This window comes from Melanotaenia boesemani, chromosome 17 (genome assembly GCF_017639745.1).
Source record: "Melanotaenia boesemani isolate fMelBoe1 chromosome 17, fMelBoe1.pri, whole genome shotgun sequence".
In the NCBI taxonomy this organism is placed as follows: Eukaryota; Metazoa; Chordata; class Actinopteri; order Atheriniformes; family Melanotaeniidae; genus Melanotaenia; species Melanotaenia boesemani.
The window spans coordinates 33626451-33645705 of record NC_055698.1 but is presented as its reverse complement, the minus strand read 5'-3'; the positions used below and the strand labels follow the sequence as shown (position 1 = coordinate 33645705).

The following is a 19255-nucleotide window of genomic DNA, read 5'->3' as shown; positions in this document are numbered from 1 at the left end:
GGAGGGGCCAGATTATGGAGACATTTGAAGGTGAAAAGCAGAATCTTGTAGTTGATTCTGAATTTTATTGGGAGCCAGTGAAGTTGTTTGAGAACCGGTGTGATGTGTTGAAAAGAAGGTGTGCAAGTGATAATCCGGGCAGCAGAGTTCTGAAGAAGCTGTAGTTTATGAAGTGATTTATCGGGGAGACCAAAAAGAAGTGAATTGCAGTAATCGATTCTTGAGGTGACCAGACTGTGGACGAGGATAGCTGCAGCATGTGGAGTGAGAGATGAACGCAAGCGGTTGATATTTCGGAGGTGGAAGTAGGCAGACCGAGTGATGCTATTAATGTGTGAATGAAATGAAAGGGTGCTATCGAAAATGACGCCGAGACTCTTTACCTGAGGGGAGGGGAGAATAGTGGAGCTGTCAATGTTAACAGAGAAACTGTGAGATTTGGTTAGAATAGTGGGTGTGCCGACAAGGAGAACTTCTGTTTTGCTGCTATTGAGTTTAAGAAAATTGGAAGAGAACCATGTCTTGATTTCAAGAAGACAGTCAGAGAGGGATGAAGGCGGAACAGAAGAATTTGGTTTTGATGAGATGTAGAGCTGTGTATCTGCATAAGAGTGAAAGTTGATATTGTATTTGCGGAAAATGTGACCAAGCGGGAGGATATAAATGATAAACAGAAGAGGCCCCAGGACAGAACCTTGGGGCACACCGGCTGTTACGGGGAGTGATTGTGATGAATGATCCTTAATGTGAATGAACTGTGTGCGGTCGGACAGGTATGAAGTGAACCAGGTAAGAGGAGTATGAGAGACGCCGATGGATGCCAGTCTATTAAGGAGGGTGCTGTGAGAAATGGTGTCAAATGCTGCAGTAAGATCGAGGAGAATAAGGATGGTGATGAGGCCAGAATCAGCTGCCATCAGAAGGTCATTTGTTATTTTCAGAAGAGCTGATTCTGTGCTGTGGAGTGGACGAAAGCCGGACTGGAAGTGTTCAAACAGATTATTGATAGAGAGGTGTTGGTGAAGCTGGGAGGCAACAACCTTTTCAAGGATTTTGGAGATGAAGGGAAGATTGGAAATTGGACGGAGGTTATTAGGGTCAGATGGATCAGCGCCAGGTTTTTTTAAGATCGGTGTGACGGCAGCTGATTTGAAGGCCAGTGGAACATGTCCGGTCATGAGGGAGGAGTGAATTATGGCAGTGATGTGTGGAGAGAGTGAGGAGAGACAGGACTTTACCAAGACTGTTGGGATCGGGTCAAGTGGGCTGGTGGAAGGTTTGGCTTTCCGAATCAGTTCAGATATGTCGGTTTGAGAAGGAAGGGTGAAGCTTGAGAATGAATGAATGATGGAGAAAGATGGAGGAAGAAAGTCTGCAGTGGAAGCTGCAGCTCCTTCAGAAGTGAGTTGTTGGTGGATGTTGTCGATTTTTGAAGTGAAGTAGGACAAAAGGAAGTTACAGAAGTCAGTTGAGTTGAGATGTGAGGGAAAAGAGTCCGGGGGTCTTGTAATTTTATTGAACAGAGAAAAGAGGGATTTGGAATTTCCTTCATTAGTGCAGATAATAGCAGAGTAGTATGCAGATTTAGTTGATCTAATGCAGTCTTTGTATAGAAGAATGTGATTATTATACATATCTTTATGGATACTGAGTCCAGTTTTCTTGGCAAGGCATTCAAGCCGGCGCCCTTTAGCTTTGAGTTTGCGGAGGGAAGGAGTGAACCATGGAGCAGAACGGGAAAAGGAAACATGTCTGTGTTTGATTGGAGCAAAAGTGTTAAGTAGATTATAGAGGTTCTTGTTATAGTTACAGACTAATATATCTGGAGACGAGATACTGCTTACAGTGGGGAGGTTATTTATGGCAGATGAAAAAGTATCCGGATTAATGTCCTTGATTTTCCTGAAAGAAATGTAACGGAGAGGGTGGATTTTGGAAAGAGACACACTTATGTTGAAAGAAATAAGTTTGTGGTCAGAGAGGGGGAAATGATGAGCTTTACAGTCATTAGGTGTTAAACCGGAGCAGCAAACCAAGTCCAGAATATGATTTTTACAGTGAGTGGGGAAGTTTATGTATTGATGTAGTCCAAAACTGTTCAGGCAGGACCCAAAGTCTCTGGAGAGGAGATTATTGCTGTTGTCCATATGAATGTTCAGATCGCCAAGAATGATCAGGTTTGGAGAGAGTGAGGACAGGTACGCCAGGATAGATGCAAAATCATTTAAAAAGTCCTTATTGGGTTTAGGAGGTCGGTACACAGTACATAAAATAGTTGGAGTCGGACCACATAGTTGAGACACTGTGTATTCAAATGAATTAATCTCAGGAGCTTCAAGTGGCTTTACTTTCCACCGCTGGCGGTGAATCATCGCGAGACCGCCTCCTCTACCTGAGCTGCGAGATTTCGATATGTAAACAAACCTAGGGGGAGTGGCTGCGTTGAGGTGGACAAAGTCATTCGGCTGTTGCCATGTTTCAGTTAAAAAGAGAAAATCCAACTTACAGTCTGAGATGAGATCCTGGATGAGATCTCCCTTGTTTGTAAGTGAACGGATGTTTAACAATCCGAGGTTAAGAGTGGTGGTGGAGTTAGCCGACCAGGCCTGGCGGGCAAACCCGGAGTGGTCAGCGCTACGACACCTCTTCAGGTTGCCGGGATTAACCCCTCGCTGGCGGGGTCTCGGTGAACAGGAGCGGCGGGTCAGATCCGTGAAGCCGGTGACAGGGACGAGGCAGACCTCAGGTGGATCCAGGGAACGCCAAGAGACCGAGAAGGGATGGACTGATGATCCGGATTCTCTCTGGGAACATGGTGAGAAGCGAGCCAGGGATGCCTTCAGCTTCACCATGTTACCGCCGCGTTTGCCGCGTTTGCGATGGCGTTTCTGACGTAGGAAGAAGGCCGACGCCCTGAACAGGTGAGCCGGAATGCCCGATAACAGCGGAGGAAGAGTTTTGTGATGATTGTAAGAACTCGGTATGACTCTCACATCATACCGAAGATCAATAAGAAACTGACGGTTGTACATCAGCAGAGACTCCGCAGGGAGAGAGCCAAAACTTAAAACCAGTAAGATCCAGACAGAGAGCAACAGACGAGCAGCCACATACACCGGCGCCATCTTGAATCAACTGATTTAGAGACCAAAGAGACTGTAACAGCTTTTAATCCCAGTATAAACCAGTCTATAACAGCTTTTGATCCCAGTATAAACCAGTGTGTAGCAGCTTTTAACCCCAGTATAAACCAGTGTGTAGCAGCTTTTAACCCCACTATAAACCAGTGTGTAGCAGCTTTTAATCCCAGTATAAACCAGTGTGTAGCATCTTTTAATCCCGGTATAAACCAGTCTGTAACAGCTTTTAATCCCAGTATAAACCAGTCTATAACAGCTTTTGATCCCAGTATAAACCAGTGTGTAGCAGCTTTTAACCCCAGTATAAACCAGTCTGTAGCAGCTTTTAATCCCAGTATAAACCAGTGTGTAGCATCTTTTAATCCCAGTATAAACCAGTCTGTAACAGCTTTTAATCCCAGTATAAACCAGTCTATGACAGCTTTTGATCCCAGTATAAACCAGTGTGTAGCAGCTTTTAACCCCAGTATAAACCAGTCTGTAGCAGCTTTTAATCCCAGTATAAACCAGTCTGTAGCAGCTTTTAATCCCAGTATAAACCAGTCTGTAGCAGCTTTTAATCCCAGTATAAACCAGTCTGTAACAGCTTTTAATCCTAGTATAAACCGGTCTGTAGCAGCTTTTAATCCCAGTATAAACCAGTCTGTAACAGCTTTTAATCCCAGTATAAACCAGTCTATGACAGCTTTTAATCCCAGTATAAACCAGTGTGTAGCAGCTTTTAATCCCAGTATAAACCAGTCTGTAACAGCTTTTAATCCCAGTATAAACCAGTCTATGACAGCTTTTAATCCCAGTATAAACCAGTGTGTAGCATCTTTTAATCCCAGTATAAACCAGTCTGTAACAGCTTTTAATCCCAGTATAAACCAGTCTATGACAGCTTTTAATCCCAGTATAAACCAGTCTGTAACAGCTTTTAATCCCAGTATAAACCAGTCTATGACAGCTTTTAATCCCAGTATAAACCAGTGTGTAGCAGCTTTTAATCCCAGTATAAACCAGTCTGTAGCAGCTTTTAATCCCAGTATAAACCAGTGTGTAGCATCTTTTAATCCCAGTATAAACCAGTCTGTAACAGCTTTTAATCCCAGTATAAACCAGTCTATGACAGCTTTTAATCCCAGTATAAACCAGTGTGTAGCAGCTTTTAATCCCAGTATAAACCAGTCTATAACAGCTTTTGATCCCAGTATAAACCAGTGTGTAGCAGCTTTTAACCCCAGTATAAACCAGTCTGTAGCAGCTTTTAATCCCAGTATAAACCAGTGTGTAGCATCTTTTAATCCCAGTATAAACCAGTCTGTAACAGCTTTTAATCCCAGTATAAACCAGTCTATGACAGCTTTTAATCCCAGTATAAACCAGTGTGTAGCAGCTTTTAATCCCAGTATAAACCAGTGTGTAGCATCTTTTAATCCCAGTATAAACCAGTCTGTAGCAGCTTTTGATCCCAGTATAAACCAGTCTGTAGCAGCTTTTAATCCCAGTATAAACCAGTCTGTAGCAGCTTTTAATCCCAGTATAAACCAGTCTGTAACATCTTTTAATCCCAGTATAAACCAGTCTGTAGCAGCTTTTAATCCCAGTATAAACCAGTCTGTAACAGCTTTTAATCCCAGTATAAACCAGTTTGTAACAGCTTTTAATCCCAGTATAAACCAGTCTGTAACAGCTTTTAATCGCAGTATAAACCAGTCTGTAGCAGCTTTTAATCCCAGTATAAACCAGTCTGTAACAGCTTTTAATCCCAGTATAAACCAGTTTGTAACAGCTTTTAATCCCAGTATAAACCAGTGTGTAACAGCTTTTAATCCCAGTATAAACCAGTCTGTAACAGCTTTTAATCCCAGTATAAATCAGTCTGTAGCAGCTTTTAATCCCAGTATAAACCAGTCTGTAGCAGCTTTTAATCCCAGTATAAACCAGTCTGTAGCAGCTTTTAATCCCAGTATAAACCAGTCTGTAGCAGCTTTTAATCCCAGTATAAACCAGTCTGTAGCAGCTTTTATTCCCAGTATAAACCAGTCTGTAACAGCTTTTAATCCCAGTATAAACCAGTCTGTAGCAGCTTTTAATCCCAGTATAAACCAGTCTGTAGAAGCTTTTAATCCCAGTATAAACCAGTCTGTAACAGCTTTTAATCCCAGTATAAACCAGTCTGTGGCAGCTTTTAATCCCAGTATAAACCAGTCTGTAACAGCTGTTAATCCCAGTATAAACCAGTCTGTAACAGCGTTTAATCCCAGTATAAACCAGTCTGTAGCAGCTTTTAATCCCAGTATAAACCAGTCTCTAGCAGATTTTAATCCCAGTATAAACCAGTCTGTAGCAGCCTGTAATCCCAGTATAAACCAGTCTGTAACAGCTTTTAATCCCAGTATAAACCAGTCTGTAACAGCTTTTAATCCCAGTATAAACCAGTCTGTAGCAGCTTGTAATCCCAGTATAAACCAGTCTGTAGCAGCTTTTAATCCCAGTATAACCCAGTCTGTAGCAGCTTTTATTCCCAGTATAACCCAGCAGGGGTCCCTAGAGATGAATATGATTTAAGATACAGGCCTAACATCAGACCTCCTGACAGATTGAGGGGAGGGGAGTTCCCAATTCTGATAAGGGGAACAAGGGCTGATTATCATCCTTTTTCAGCTCGGGACCTGACAGGTTTGGTCTCAGAGCTCCCTCAAATATCCGCAGGAGGAGGCAAGTGGATTAAGGCTTTGGAATCAAACACGGCTGGAACATTTCTTTCACTGGGTGACATCAAAGCTGTCCTCGCTCAGGTTTTGGGGTTGTCTAAAATGCAGCAGTTTTTCAGAGACAATGAACTGGACTGGATTTTGAGTGAAAGGGCAGATGGAACAGAATTAGCAGCCTATAAGGGGGTGATTTGGCAAGGAATACACAAACAGTACCCTAATAAAATTGATGTTGATGCTTTGAAAGGGGAACCTCTGAAGGACGACCAGAACCCAGCAGCATACATCGATACACAGTTAAAAAGGTGGCGTCAAGAGTCTCAGAAAGATGTGGAAAATGATCCTATTTTGCTCACTCTTTTCAGAAATGCAGTCATCGATTCAATGCCAAAGGATGTCAGCAGACGTTTGGAGGATGTCGTTGGTCTAACATCTATGCCAGCACAACAGTTCCGTGATCATGTGGTTCATGCAGTAACCCGATACAGAAAAGACCTAACCAAGACTTCTGAACAGGACCTTCAGATTCAAAGGAAGCTGGCTCAGATGCAACTAAATGATTTGCAAGGCAAGCTGAAAGAAAAGGTTCAAGCTGTTGTGTTCACAGATCCAGGTGCGGGACAGACTGCTGGAGTTCCTGAGTCAACACAGGCCGCTAGGGGTCCCCAGCCGTTCCGCCCTTCATACTCAAGGCTTGGTACTCCCTCGTCTGGGGCGTGGCAGGGATCCAACCGCTGCTGGTATTGTGGCATGTATGGACACTTTGCAAGGGCTTGCCCACGTTTTATGCCCCTCCCAGCAGGTGGTCCTGGAAGAAACGGAGGCGTCCCTAGAAGAGGTGGAGGTGGAGCCCTGGGTGGCACACGACCAAGACCCTCTCAGTTTTAGGGGGGTCCCGAGGATCCTGCGGGTAAAGGTTCGTACCCATTGATTATGCATACACGCACCGACCCCATGATAAATGTACAAATTGAGGATCGACAGGTCCAAATGATGATTGACACGGGGGCGACCCATTCATGCATACAGGGATCCCTTGCCAAGAACCTACCCATGTCAAACAACTTTGTAAAGACAGTAGGATTCTCGGGAAAAAGTCAATTGGTTCCTATTACTGCTCCCGTTAAAATGAAAGTAGGAAATGATGAAATTAAAATACCCATTTTGGTTTCGGACCAAACTCCTGTCAATCTGTTAGGAAGAGATGCACTTTGTAAATTGGGCCTCAAAATTTTATGTTCCCCTTTGGGAATATATGTGGAAAGTTGTGGATTAAACCTACAAATGAATGCCCAAGCAGAACCAGCAAATGTTTATTGGCTGGGGAACATAGAGGGGCTTCTGGGTTCGGAGTTGGAGAAATGGAAGACATGCATAAAGGCCTGGGCCCCGGAAGGTTCTCCACCAACATTACCTCCTCACTGTACAATGTTCTTTGATCCATCAGCCAGCTCAACATTTAAGGATAAGTGGGAAAAGGAGACGGATGGAGTGATGGTTAAAATACAGGCTCCATATATCCTGATTGGAGGCCAAGGCGCAGCATTAAAGGTAAACCACAATACCTTTATTGATAAATGGTACTGTGTTACTCAATCCTTACCACACATTACACTGTTGGTAAACCCAGGATACCATTCCAGGGACCTCGGTCCGATGGTAAGAACCGCAGAACATTTAACATGGAAAAGTACAGACAACCCGTTAATCTCTCTTTCAGATGATGGATCAATGTTAAGGATTAGGTGTGATCTGTCATTACAAGCAACATCTCAGATGGTGGTGCTACCAGGAAAAAACATAATGATGACATGCAAAACCAACCCCCTTGGATTTAACAGTGATCTGGAAACTGATATTTTAACACAGGTTCCGGACCAACTGTGGTCCAGACATGAGACGGATGTGGGACTGGCAGTTTCAGCCAGCCCAGTTACTGTCAAATTAAAACCAGGTGCAGTCTTACCTTGGCGGCCACAATACAAACTTAATCCCGCTGATGAAGAAGGGACTGGAATCCTAATTGATGGGTTTTTAAAAGCAGGAGTGCTGATTGAGATTTCTAGTCCTTGTAACACCCCAATTCTTGCAGTTCTAAAAGCAGATAAATCAAAGTACCGACTGGTCCATGATCTAAGGGCGATCAATGCCATTCTTGAAGATGTCGCTGCAGACTTCGCAAATCCTCACACACTGTTGAATGCCATCCCTACTAAAGCTAAGTTTTTTACAGTAGTGGATCTTTGTTCAGCATTTTTCAGTATCCCTCTGGCAGAAGAGTCACGATATCTGTTTTCGTTTACCTTTAGAGGTCGACAATACAGCTACGCCAGAATGCCCCAGGGACTGACAAGCAGCCCCGCGTGGTTTGATCGCGTGGTGAGTCAGGATCTACAGGAGCTGGATTTGAGCGGCGTCCTAATCCGGTATGTAGACGATATATTGATTTGTTCAGACACCATTGAAGATTGTCAGCGCGACTCGATCAAAGTGCTGCAGAGACTGGCAGAATGTGGACACAAAGCTTCTCGGACAAAACTGCAATTCTGCCAGCCTCAGGTGGAATTCCTTGGCAGAGTAATCTCCCATGGAACAATAGCTCTGTCTCCTGACCACCTCAAAGGCATAAGTCGAGCACCGCGTCCACAGACATGCGCGCAACTAATGACCTTTTTAGGTATCACAGGATTCAGCTCGCGGAGTGGTTGGAGGACTACGCAGTAAAGACGGCGCCGCTTAGGGATCTCCTGAAGTCCTCTGAAGTTAAGACTTTAAAAAAGTCTTTGGAATGGACCACAGAGGCATTGTTGGCTTTTGATGTGCTCAAGCAGGAACTACAAAGTGCCCCAGCGTTGAAAATGCCAGACTATGATAAAACTTTTCATTTTTATGTTTCGAACAGATGTAACATGTATGCAGCGGCTGTATTGGCACAAGACTCATGTGCTGGTGGAAGGAAACAACCCATCGCTTACTACAGTGCAAGGTTGGACGACGTAGCACGAGGGTGGCCCCCCTGCTACCAGGGCCTCGCAGCTGTTCACATGGCGTATGAAAAGGCGTCTGCAATAACTAAGTCATATCCTGTGGTTATTTACACCCATCATAAAATCACAGAGTTGATCAATTACAGCAAACTTGTTCTGACAACAGCACGTTGCCTTCAGTATCTACCATTGCTCACCTATCCAGATGTAACAATTAAGAGATGTGAGACCACAAATCCTGCTAATATGTTACCTTTTGAATTTGAAGGTGATACACACGAGTGCGTCGCTGAGACCACGAGGTACACAAAACTGAGACCGGACTTGGAATCTGAGCCGTTGGACAACGCACAGGTCACGTACTATGTAGATGGGTCATGCTTTCGAGACCACATGGGAACTCACGCATGCTACGCCGTGGTGCAACAAAAGGAAGGGACGTTCGTAACAATAAAAGCTGAAAAATGTTTACAACCTTGCTCTGCACAATTAGCTGAATTGTATGGACTTACTGCAGCTTGTGAACTTGCTAAAGACTCCTCTGCCAATATCTACACAGATTCAGCATACGCTCATGGAGTCTGTCACCTGTTTGGAGCAGTTTGGAAACTGCGCGGGTTTCAAAAATCAGATGGTAGACCTGTTCGACATGGAAAACAGATTATGAAGTTAATCTCGGCCATGATGCTTCCACATCGATTGGCCATTATCAAGTGTCCTGCTCATCGAAAAGACAACTCCATCACCACAATGGGAAACAATGCGGCAGACGAAGCTGCAAAGCACGCTTCAGGTTGCAAGGTCGCCGTCTTGGCCCCAGCTGTGGAGTTGGAACCATCTGTCACACCCGACGATATCACACTGATGCAAGCGCGTGCCAGCGCAAGTGAACAAAACATGTGGGAAAAAAGGGGTGCTACAAAAGATGGGCGAGGGTTATGGCGGTCACATACCGGCCTGATTGTCGCCCCAATATCACTTTTGTCTCTTTTAATTCCAGAGTGTCACAAACCAGACCACTGTGGGCGAGATGAGGTGATACATCGAATACAACAACAGGGTTATTGGGCGCCATACCTGCAGGCGTTGGTAACGGATGCGCTAAATCAATGCGAGGTATGCGCGCAGAACAACGTTCGAAAAGGTATTGTTACCCCCACAGCGCGAATACCTGTCCCGGAAGGCCCGTTTCGTCATCTGATTTTAGATTTTGTGGACATGTTGGTCCCGGTACACGGTAAGCGCTACCTTTTGGTGGTTTTTGATCATTTCAGTCATTGGGTGGAGGCCACTCCATCAAAGGACATGAGGGCGGGAACAGTCATAAAGTTCCTGGTCCGTGAGGTGATCCCTAGGTTTGGCTTACCGTCCATCCTTTCATCAGACTCGGGACCAGCATTTATCAACAAGGTCTACAAAGGCGTTCTACGCCAGCTCGGAATCAAAGTCCGTCACGGAAGTATCTACACTCCCTCCAGCCAGGGAGGGGTGGAACTAGTGAATGGCACACTTAAAGCAAAAATTAATAAGATTTGTGCATGTACTGGTTTGCGGTGGCATGACGCATTACCGCTGGCCCTAATGAGTTATCGCATGCAAGCTCATCGGGTCACACATTTGTCTCCTCATGAAATGTTAACAGGTCGTCCCATGCCGGGCCCGCAGTTTCGGGGTCCTTTTAAGGGGCCCCCGCTGGAGCAGTTGGAGAAGGAGCTGCGCAGTTATATGAAACAGTTGTCTGCTATCCATAAAGCAATTTATTTTCAGGAAAAAGCGAACGAGCCAAAACCTGTCTCTGTGACATCTGGTCCAGTGGTGCCCGGGGATAAGGTGTACATTAAGGAGTTTCGAAGAAAGTGGAACACTCCTAGACGCCGAGGTCCTTACACGGTGGTCCGTGCCACACCGACTGCGGTCCAGGTCGAAGGGAGCGTCGCTTGGCATCATCTGAACCATTGTTCGTTGGCACCTACGACCAACAACTGCAAAACGGGCCCTGGGGACTGGTCGGATTGTACAGCGTTCTCAAATGACCAGTCCCCCAAAAGGGGAAGTATCGCTTCGCATGCAGCTGACGAAGATAGTCCTGTCAGGGCAGATTCAGAGTTGCCGCCCGATGATGTTGAGTTTGACATTCCTTTGGTTTATTCTTCTGGGCGGGACAGGGATCTCGGCAGGGACAGTTCAACCAATCCGGACCCGAAGCAGCAGCCACCACGTCGTCCCATCACCAGGGCCTTCTCAAGGAAACAGAGGGGCAACTGCGCAACGAGGGAGCGGCCTCAGTGACCAAGGGGAGTACGACTCACATGCCAAATGTCATTATCAGTCAGGTCTCTTGCCGGCATGCACCCGCACACATCTACACACTATGTTGCCCTTTTGGCACAACATAGGCGGAAAGTAAGATCAATTAAGGAACAAGATGTAGAGGGGCATAACATTCCAGTGAATCCTGGGATGGATGATGAACACGGTGCTCAGGGAGGAGAGGCTTTGGGGTCCAGGCTAGACCCTCTGGGCTCAGACTTAAGTGTTTATGTTACCACAGCTGCAGCTGCCAAGAAATGGGGAGTTCACTTTGTAGAGGAGGAGTCCACTCCCCCTCTAGCTGTGGTTCCAGCCCAGGAGCCGGATAAGGTTGGTCTTGTAACAATCACTACTCCACGCCCACAGGCCGGAATAGGTAACCATCAGTCGGTACCAGGAGGACTGGGGTATGAACACTTAGCACGTATAACATCCTTAATGGTTGACCAGGTATGGGCTGCTGCATGGAACACACTGGAAGGTCTGTTGGAAATTGGAAAGGTTGTAAGTTCGTACCAGACCACAGGTAACACCCCTGTTGTAAATAAAGTTGATTTCACACCTGAACCGCAGCCCACCGTGGTTACTGATGGCCAACCAGACAATGGGGTGGTTGAGTCATTCACCCTTCCCCCTCAAGGGTTAGATACTTTGGTAAATAGTTATCATGATAAAACATTAAAGGGGGGGGAGGTTAAGGATGTAAAGGGGCAACCGGAAGTACGAGGGTTTAGACCTAGTGAAGATTACTTATGGAAGGAAGCGATGGCCAATACTTGGTATCGCTGGGCTTGGCTGTCAGTAAAGGAAATGACATCGGAGGAATGCATATGGTGCTCAAAGGCGCCTGGAGCCCCTCCGGTTGTTGTCCCAGATAAGTACAGCTCTTGGGAGTGTGCCCAGGAACAACGCCGAGTGTGTGAAGAGGAAGCATTCAAGTCTACAACGACGAATGCTTTCTTCGGGCTCCCGATGTGTGGTATGAAGTGTAGATTACTTTATGGGGCCCAGAGGATGCATGGTTATTTGAATAAATATAGGGGTTACAAAATCCAGGAATTGTGTGTACCTTACCAGGTGGCAAATACCGCCATGGCCCCTCCCACGGTCTACGAGGTGGACTATAACGCCGCATACGAGTGTTTTGCCAGCGGAGGATTTCTCCAGCAAAATGGGATAATGGTGGGGAACACGACGGTAAGATGTAATGTCACATGGGTGTTATCATGGTTCCCAGAGTCTGGTGTGTCTCCTCTCTTCATAACAAAAGCAGTATGGTTTGAAAACCCGGAGCCCCCACATCAGGACTGTCAGAATATGTCTATCACGGTTCCAACCCTATTTTGGTTCGGAGACCAATCACATGCGGTCGCTGATAGTTTCTGGTTATGTGGAAATAATCTGCTACGTAGCACCCTACCCCCCTCTTGGGTGGGGTTGTGTGCTACTGTTCGCTTAAAGGTGCCAGCTATGGTAGTATACAATGGTGCAAATAATATTCTTCACTTAAAACGAGACAAGGGCGCGCTGCGTAGGAGTAGGCGTCAGGTCTCGGGTTCTCATGAGGTATATCGGGATGCAATTGAAATTGCTAAAGGGATTCCTGTGGAATTTTCGGCCAGAAATGAAGTAGTGGCCGGCATAGAATCTATACTACCATGGATAACGGTGAATAAAAATGTTAACTGGATAAATTATATATATTATAATCAACAGCGGTTGTTTAACCACACCATCGAGGGACTGAGTGCACTAGGAGAACAGCTGCATGAGACTAGCAGACTCGCACTACAGAACCGGCAAGCACTAGATTGGCTTCTGGCAGATAAGGGTGGAATATGTCAAATGTTCGGGGAGGACTGTTGTACTTTTATTCCAGCTAACACAGCGCCAGATGGTTCCTTTACCTCTGCCATGGAAGAAATAATACGGGTGGGGAGAGAGGTGCGAGAGCATGCTGGGAAGAGCGACTGGTCCCTTGATTGGTTGGACCAGTTAATGGCTGACTGGAAAAATGTATTGATAAAGGTGGGAGTTGGGTCAGCTTTGGTTCTGATCCTTCTTTTCTTGTTTGGCATGTGCATCGTTCCTGCCCTGAGGAGAGCATGGAGGACGAGTCTCAAGAAACAGACCTCTGTCATCATGGCTGCCCAATTGGTCCGTACTGAGTTGGACCTGTGACGTCTCAATAAAACTACAGTCGGTGGGACAAAGGGGCGGCAGCCTGTGACGAAAGGCTGGTGACCCAATGCTCCTGTCTGCCTCCGGACTGGAAAAGGACTCTATTTTGTGTTGTTCACGTGTGAATTCTGTAGTCGGTAATCTTCTGTAATAGCTTGTCCTAGTGAAAACAGATTGTAATGGAGTTTCTTTGTTGTGTGTGTATGGTTACTTGCTGTCATAGTACTTAGAAGGTCTCCTGCAGGGGTTCACTGGCCTACCCGTGCCTGAGTGTCAAGTAAGATCAAAAGTTACCGGTGCTCTCCCAGAGGGGGGGCACGGGGGAATTTTTTCTCCCTTCGGGGTTTTTTTCGCCCTCGTACGGGAGGTTCAGATTGGCTCCTATGTTATGCTTGAGACCTGCGTGTGTGGACAAGTGTGCGTAAAAAGGTTTCCCTATTGTAAGTTTCAGAGTATCGTCTTAGGGCCGATTACTCTGAAATATTTGAAAGGGGGAAATGTGGAAGTATTAATATATCAGAGTTGAAATGAATAACAACAGGTGTACTGTCCTTGGTAAGCAGAATATTAATAGTATGACATTATAACATGATATCAAAATGATGTCAACCAGTCAGCCCTACAAGGCTGCGTGTCTGGATGCTGTGTGTCTAAAGATAGTGACAGGCAGACTATATAAGCTTGAAGAAATGGATGAACGGGGTCTTTTGATCAAGGAAGGGTGTCCCCCCGTTCGGCCGAATAAAAGAAAGATCATTAAGGACCTCTGTCTGCAGACTCTCAATATCAGCAAGCCCTTTTGATAAAGAGTTTATCTACGACAAAACCAGTCTGTAACAGCTTTTAATCCCAGTATAAACCAGTCTGTAACAGCTTTTAATCCCAGTATAAACCAGTTTGTAACAGCTTTTAATCCCAGTATAAACCAATCTGTAACAGCTTTTAATCCTAGTATAAACCAGTCTGTAACAGCTTTTAATCCCAATATAAATCAGTCTGTAGCAGCTTTTAATCGCAGTATAAACCAGTCTGTAGCAGCTTTTAATCCCAGTATAAACCAGTCTGTAGCAGCTTTTAATCCCAGTATAAACCAGTCTGTAGCAGCTTTTAATCCCAGTATAAACCAGTCTGTAGCAGCTTTTATTCCCAGTATAAACCAGTCTGTAACAGCTTTTAATCCCAGTATAAACCAGTCTGTAGCAGCTTTTAATCCCAGTATAAACCAGTCTGTAACAGCTTTTAATCCCAGTATAAACCAGTCTGTAGCAGCTTGTAATCCCAGTATAACGCAGTCTGTAGCAGCTTTTAATCCCAGTATAACCCAGTCTGTAGCAGCTTTTATTCCCAGTATAAACCAGTCTGTAACAGCTTTTAATCCCAGTATAAACCAGTCTGTAGCAGCTTTTAATCCCAGTATAAACCAGTCTGTAACAGCTTTTAATCCCAGTATAAACCAGTCTGTAGCAGCTTTTAATGCCAGTATAAACCAGTCTGTAGCAGCTTTTGATCCCAGTATAACCCAGTCTGTAGCAGCTTTTAATCCCAGTATAAACCAGTCTGTAGCAGCTTTTATTCCCAGTATAAACCAGTCTGTAACAGCTTTTAATCCTAGTATAAACCAGTCTGTAGCAGCTTTTATTCCCAGTATAAACCAGTCTGTAGCAGCTTTTAATCCCAGTATAACCCAGTCTGTAGCAGCTTTTATTCCCAGTATAAACCAGTCTGTAACAGCTTTTAATCCTAGTATAAACCAGTCTGTAGCAGCTTTTATTCCCAGTATAAACCAGTCTGTAGCAGCTTTTAATCCCAGTATAAACCAGTCTGTAACAGCTTTTAATCCTAGTATAAACCAGTCTGTAGCAGCTTTTATTCCCAGTATAAACCAGTCTTTAGCAGCTTTTAATCCCAGTATAAACCAGTCTGTAACCGCTTTTAATCCCAGTATAAACCAGTCTGTAACAGCTTTTAATCCTAGTATAAACCAGTCTGTAGCAGCTTTTATTCCCAGTATAAACCAGTCTGTAGCAGCTTGTAATCCCAGTATAAACCAGTCTGTAACCGCTTTTAATCCCAGTATAAACCAGTCTGTAGCAGCTTTTATTCCCCGTATAAACCAGTCTGTAGCAGCTTTTAATCCCAGTATAAACCAGTCTGTAACAGCTTTTATTCCCCGTATAAACCAGTCTGTAGCAGCTTTTATTCCCAGTATAAACCAGTCTGTAACAGCTTTTAATCCCAGTATAAACCAGTCTGTAGCAGCTTTTATTCCCCGTATAAACCAGTCTGTAGCAGCTTTTAATCCCAGTATAAACCAGTCTGTAACAGCTTTTAATCCCAGTATAAACCAGTCTGTAGCAGCTTTTATTCCCCGTATAAACCAGTCTGTAGCAGTTTTTAATCCCAGTATAAACCAGTCTGTAACAGCTTTTAATCCCAGTATAAACCAGTCTGTAGCAGCTTTTATTCCCAGTATAAACCAGTCTGTAACAGCTTTTAATCCTAGTATGAACCAGTCTGTAGCAGCTTTTATTCCCAGTATAAACCAGTCTGTAGCAGCTTTTAATCCCAGTATAACCCAGTCTGTAACAGCTTTTATTCCCAGTATAAACCAGTCTGTAACAGCTTTTAATCCCAGTATAAACCAGTCTGTAACAGCTTTTAATCCCAGTATAAACTAGTCTGTAGCAGCTTTTATTCCCAGTATAAACCAGTCTGTAGCAGCTTTTATTCCCAGTATAAACCAGTCTGTAACAGCTTTTAATCCTAGTATAAACCAGTCTGTAACAGCTTTTAATCCCAGTATAAACCAGTCTGTAACAGCTTTTAATCCCAGTATAAACCAGTCTGTAGCAGCTTTTATTCCCAGTATAAACCAGTCTGTAACAGCTTTTAATCCTAGTATAAACCAGTCTGTAGCAGCTTTTATTCCCAGTATAAACCAGTCTGTAGCAGCTTTTAATCCCAGTATAAACCAGTCTGTAACCGCTTTTAATCCCAGTATAAACCAGTCTGTAGCAGCTTTTATTCCCCGTATAAACCAGTCTGTAGCAGCTTTTAATCCCAGTATAAACCAGTCTGTAACAGCTTTTATTCCCCGTATAAACCAGTCTGTAGCAGCTTTTATTCCCAGTATAAACCAGTCTGTAACAGCTTTTAATCCCAGTATAAACCAGTCTGTAGCAGCTTTTAATCCCAGTATCAACCAGTCTGTAACAGCTTTTAATCCCAGTATAAACCAGTCTGTAACAGCTTTTATTCCCCGTATAAACCAGTCTGTAGCAGCTTTTATTCCCAGTATAAACCAGTCTGTAACAGCTTTTAATCCCAGTATAAACCAGTGTGTAGCAGCTTTTAATCCCAGTATAAACCAGTCTGTAGCAGCTTTTAATCCCAGTATAACCCATTCTGTAGCAGCTTTTAATCCCAGTATAAACCAGTCTGTAACAGCGTTTAATCCCAGTATAAACCAGTCTGTAGCAGCTTTTAATCCCAGTATAAACCAGTCTGTAACAGCGTTTAATCCCAGTATAAACCAGTCTGTAGCAGCTTTTAATCCCAGTATAAACCAGTCTATAACAGCGTTTAATCCCAGTATAAACCAGTCTGTAGCAGCTTTTAATCCCAGTATAAACCAGTCTGTAACAGCGTTTAATCCCAGTATAAACCAGTCTGTAGCTGCTTTTAATCCCAGTATAAACCAGTCTGTAACAGCGTTTAATCCCAGTATAAACCAGTCTGTAACAGCGTTTAATCCCAGTATAAACCAGTCTGTAGCTGCTTTTAATCCCAGTATAAACCAGTCTGTAACAGCGTTTAATCCCAGTATAAACCAGTCTGTAACAGCGTTTAATCCCAGTATAAACCAGTCTGTAGTTCAGCTGAAGGGTAAACTGGTGGTGGAGTTTTAACGGTTCATAAACAGAAATGATTCTCCTACATTTACTGGACGTGGGTCAACCTCTGGCCCACAGAGCATCTGCTGAAGCTGAATGTTCTTCATGCAGCCACACCGCTGGTTTCTCACATTTCTTTCACAAAGGTCTGAACTTGAAAGCTGAGAGTGTGGAGAGTAACTGAAAGAGGATTTCTGACGGACTGAGGAACCTGAAGAGGTGAGGAGAGAGGGAGGAGAGCTGATGATGAAGAGGAGAAATGAAAAAGGACGGAGGTGAAAGCGGTGAAATGAAGTGCAGCTCATTTGAATGCCTCTGACTGAAGTCTTTGACTGTCTTTGCCTTTGTCAGGTTCTGAAGGCAGAATGGAGTCATTCAGAGTTTATTCTGACTTCCTGCCACTCCGAACACACAAAACCCACAAACCAGAGCCGTTCCAGATGTTTCCACACAGCTTTTATTTCACACAGAAGGACGTTCGTGGTCCTCCATCCGTATGAGTGGAAACATTCTTCCTTTTTAAAGACGAACTTCAGCAGGTTTTCTCAGTGATGCGCCCTAACCGCGGCTAATCCAGCATCACCGTCATCCTACCTGCAGCCTGAGATCTGTCCCGACACTAAGGGTAGGGCTATATACCCCTTCAAACGAAGATTTTTCAGAGGCACACTTGAAACGGAGGGGTATGAAAAATTTCCTGTTCTATATGAGAAAGCAAGTGTTTCTACGCACATCACGCTTTCTTGAGGTGCAGGGCAACACACACTCGCACAAAGAAAAAAAAAAAAAAAGCCACAGAGAGTATACCAGCACACACGATTAATTTTAATTGCATGAAAAATTCGTACATTACGTCCCACACATGCCTGTCGATAAGCAATAACTCAATTAATTGCACGGTAACAAAAAAATGAGCGCAACAAGTTTGCCGCCGCAATAGTTTTCATTAGCCCCCCCCATCTTACTGCACCATAGACTGTGTATGACAACAGGTTTCACTGTGCAGTATCTGGACTGAACGCTCTTGTGGAGTGATCTCTCTCATGTCATGTTTGACAGCAGCATGTAGCAGCACGAGACCGTGGTGAACCATAACCTGTGCGAGCCGGTACGCTGCGTTTGTTTACAGGGCTACTGTCACGCATCGGCCGTGAGACTCATGCATTTGAGTGAGTTACGCTCTCGCGCTAAACCTCTGATTTCTCACGCTGGAATACACTTTAAGAGCAATGCCGGCTAATGGAGAGGTTCTAGAGGATTCCCAGTGGGCCGCATTTCTTTTGTGCCGGTGTCCCGGCGTATATGTCAAAAAGACGCAGCGTCGCGTTGCAGCAGCGTCGCGTCGCAGCAGCGGTTCGCTCACTGCTCATAGATCAGACTGACACGCAGTGATGAGGGAGATATTTCAGCTTCACAAACAGCAACGATGCACAATATAGTTTTTCCTAGTTTTTTTAAATACAGCCGGCAGTTTTTCTGGTTTTTCCTGTTTAAGCCCCATGTTTAATATTTTTTAATATATTTATTGTCTTTTTTTTATTTATTTAGTTTCTTCCAGTTCCTCTAAAATGTTCTTTAGTGACTACTGATGACGTATGTGACTGTTGAAGGGTGTCCCAATTCGTAGGGGTGGACTTTTCAGCCCTACCCCTTCTAGCTCCGTTTTAAGGGGTAAGGGGTGAAATGGGATTGGGCCTAAGAGACATCATCTTGTCTCTTGTCCGTCTCTTTCTCTCCGTCTTTTCCTCTCTTCCTCCTCTAATGTCTTCTTGTATTTCTTTGCTGAATCAGCCACAGTGTGCGTTAAAGATGCCCGGAGACGGAGAGGATGTCTCAGAGACAGAGACGATGTCTCGGAGACAGAGAGGACATCTCAGAGACGGAGAGGATGTCTCAGAGACGGAGACGATGTCTGGGAGATGGAGAAGATGTTTCGGAGATGGAGACGATGTCCCAGAGACTAAGACGATGTCCTGGAGACGGAAAGGAAATCTAAGAGACGGAGATGATGTCTCGGAGATGGAGAGGACGTTTCGGAGACGGAG

The 19255-nt window shown here is 44.6% G+C and overlaps 1 protein-coding gene across 3 annotated transcripts; it reads left to right on the top strand.

Moving 5' to 3' along the window:
- The first annotated feature begins 2436 nt into the window (after positions 1-2436).
- Positions 2437-14067, top strand: LOC121628165. Of its 3 annotated transcripts, XM_041967095.1 has the most exons (3): positions 2437-2921; positions 6205-6755; positions 9827-14067. In XM_041967095.1, exon 3 carries the CDS (start codon positions 11143-11145, stop codon positions 13315-13317), a length of 2175 nt encoding a protein of 724 aa, XP_041823029.1. In that variant the 5' UTR covers positions 2437-2921; positions 6205-6755; positions 9827-11142; the 3' UTR covers positions 13318-14067. The 3 variants fall into 2 exon arrangements, with proteins under 3 accessions (XP_041823029.1, XP_041823030.1, XP_041823031.1); XM_041967096.1 differs by lacking the exon at positions 2437-2921 and having other exon boundaries at positions 6094-6755; positions 10594-14067.
- Positions 14068-19255: the final 5188 nt, after the last annotated feature.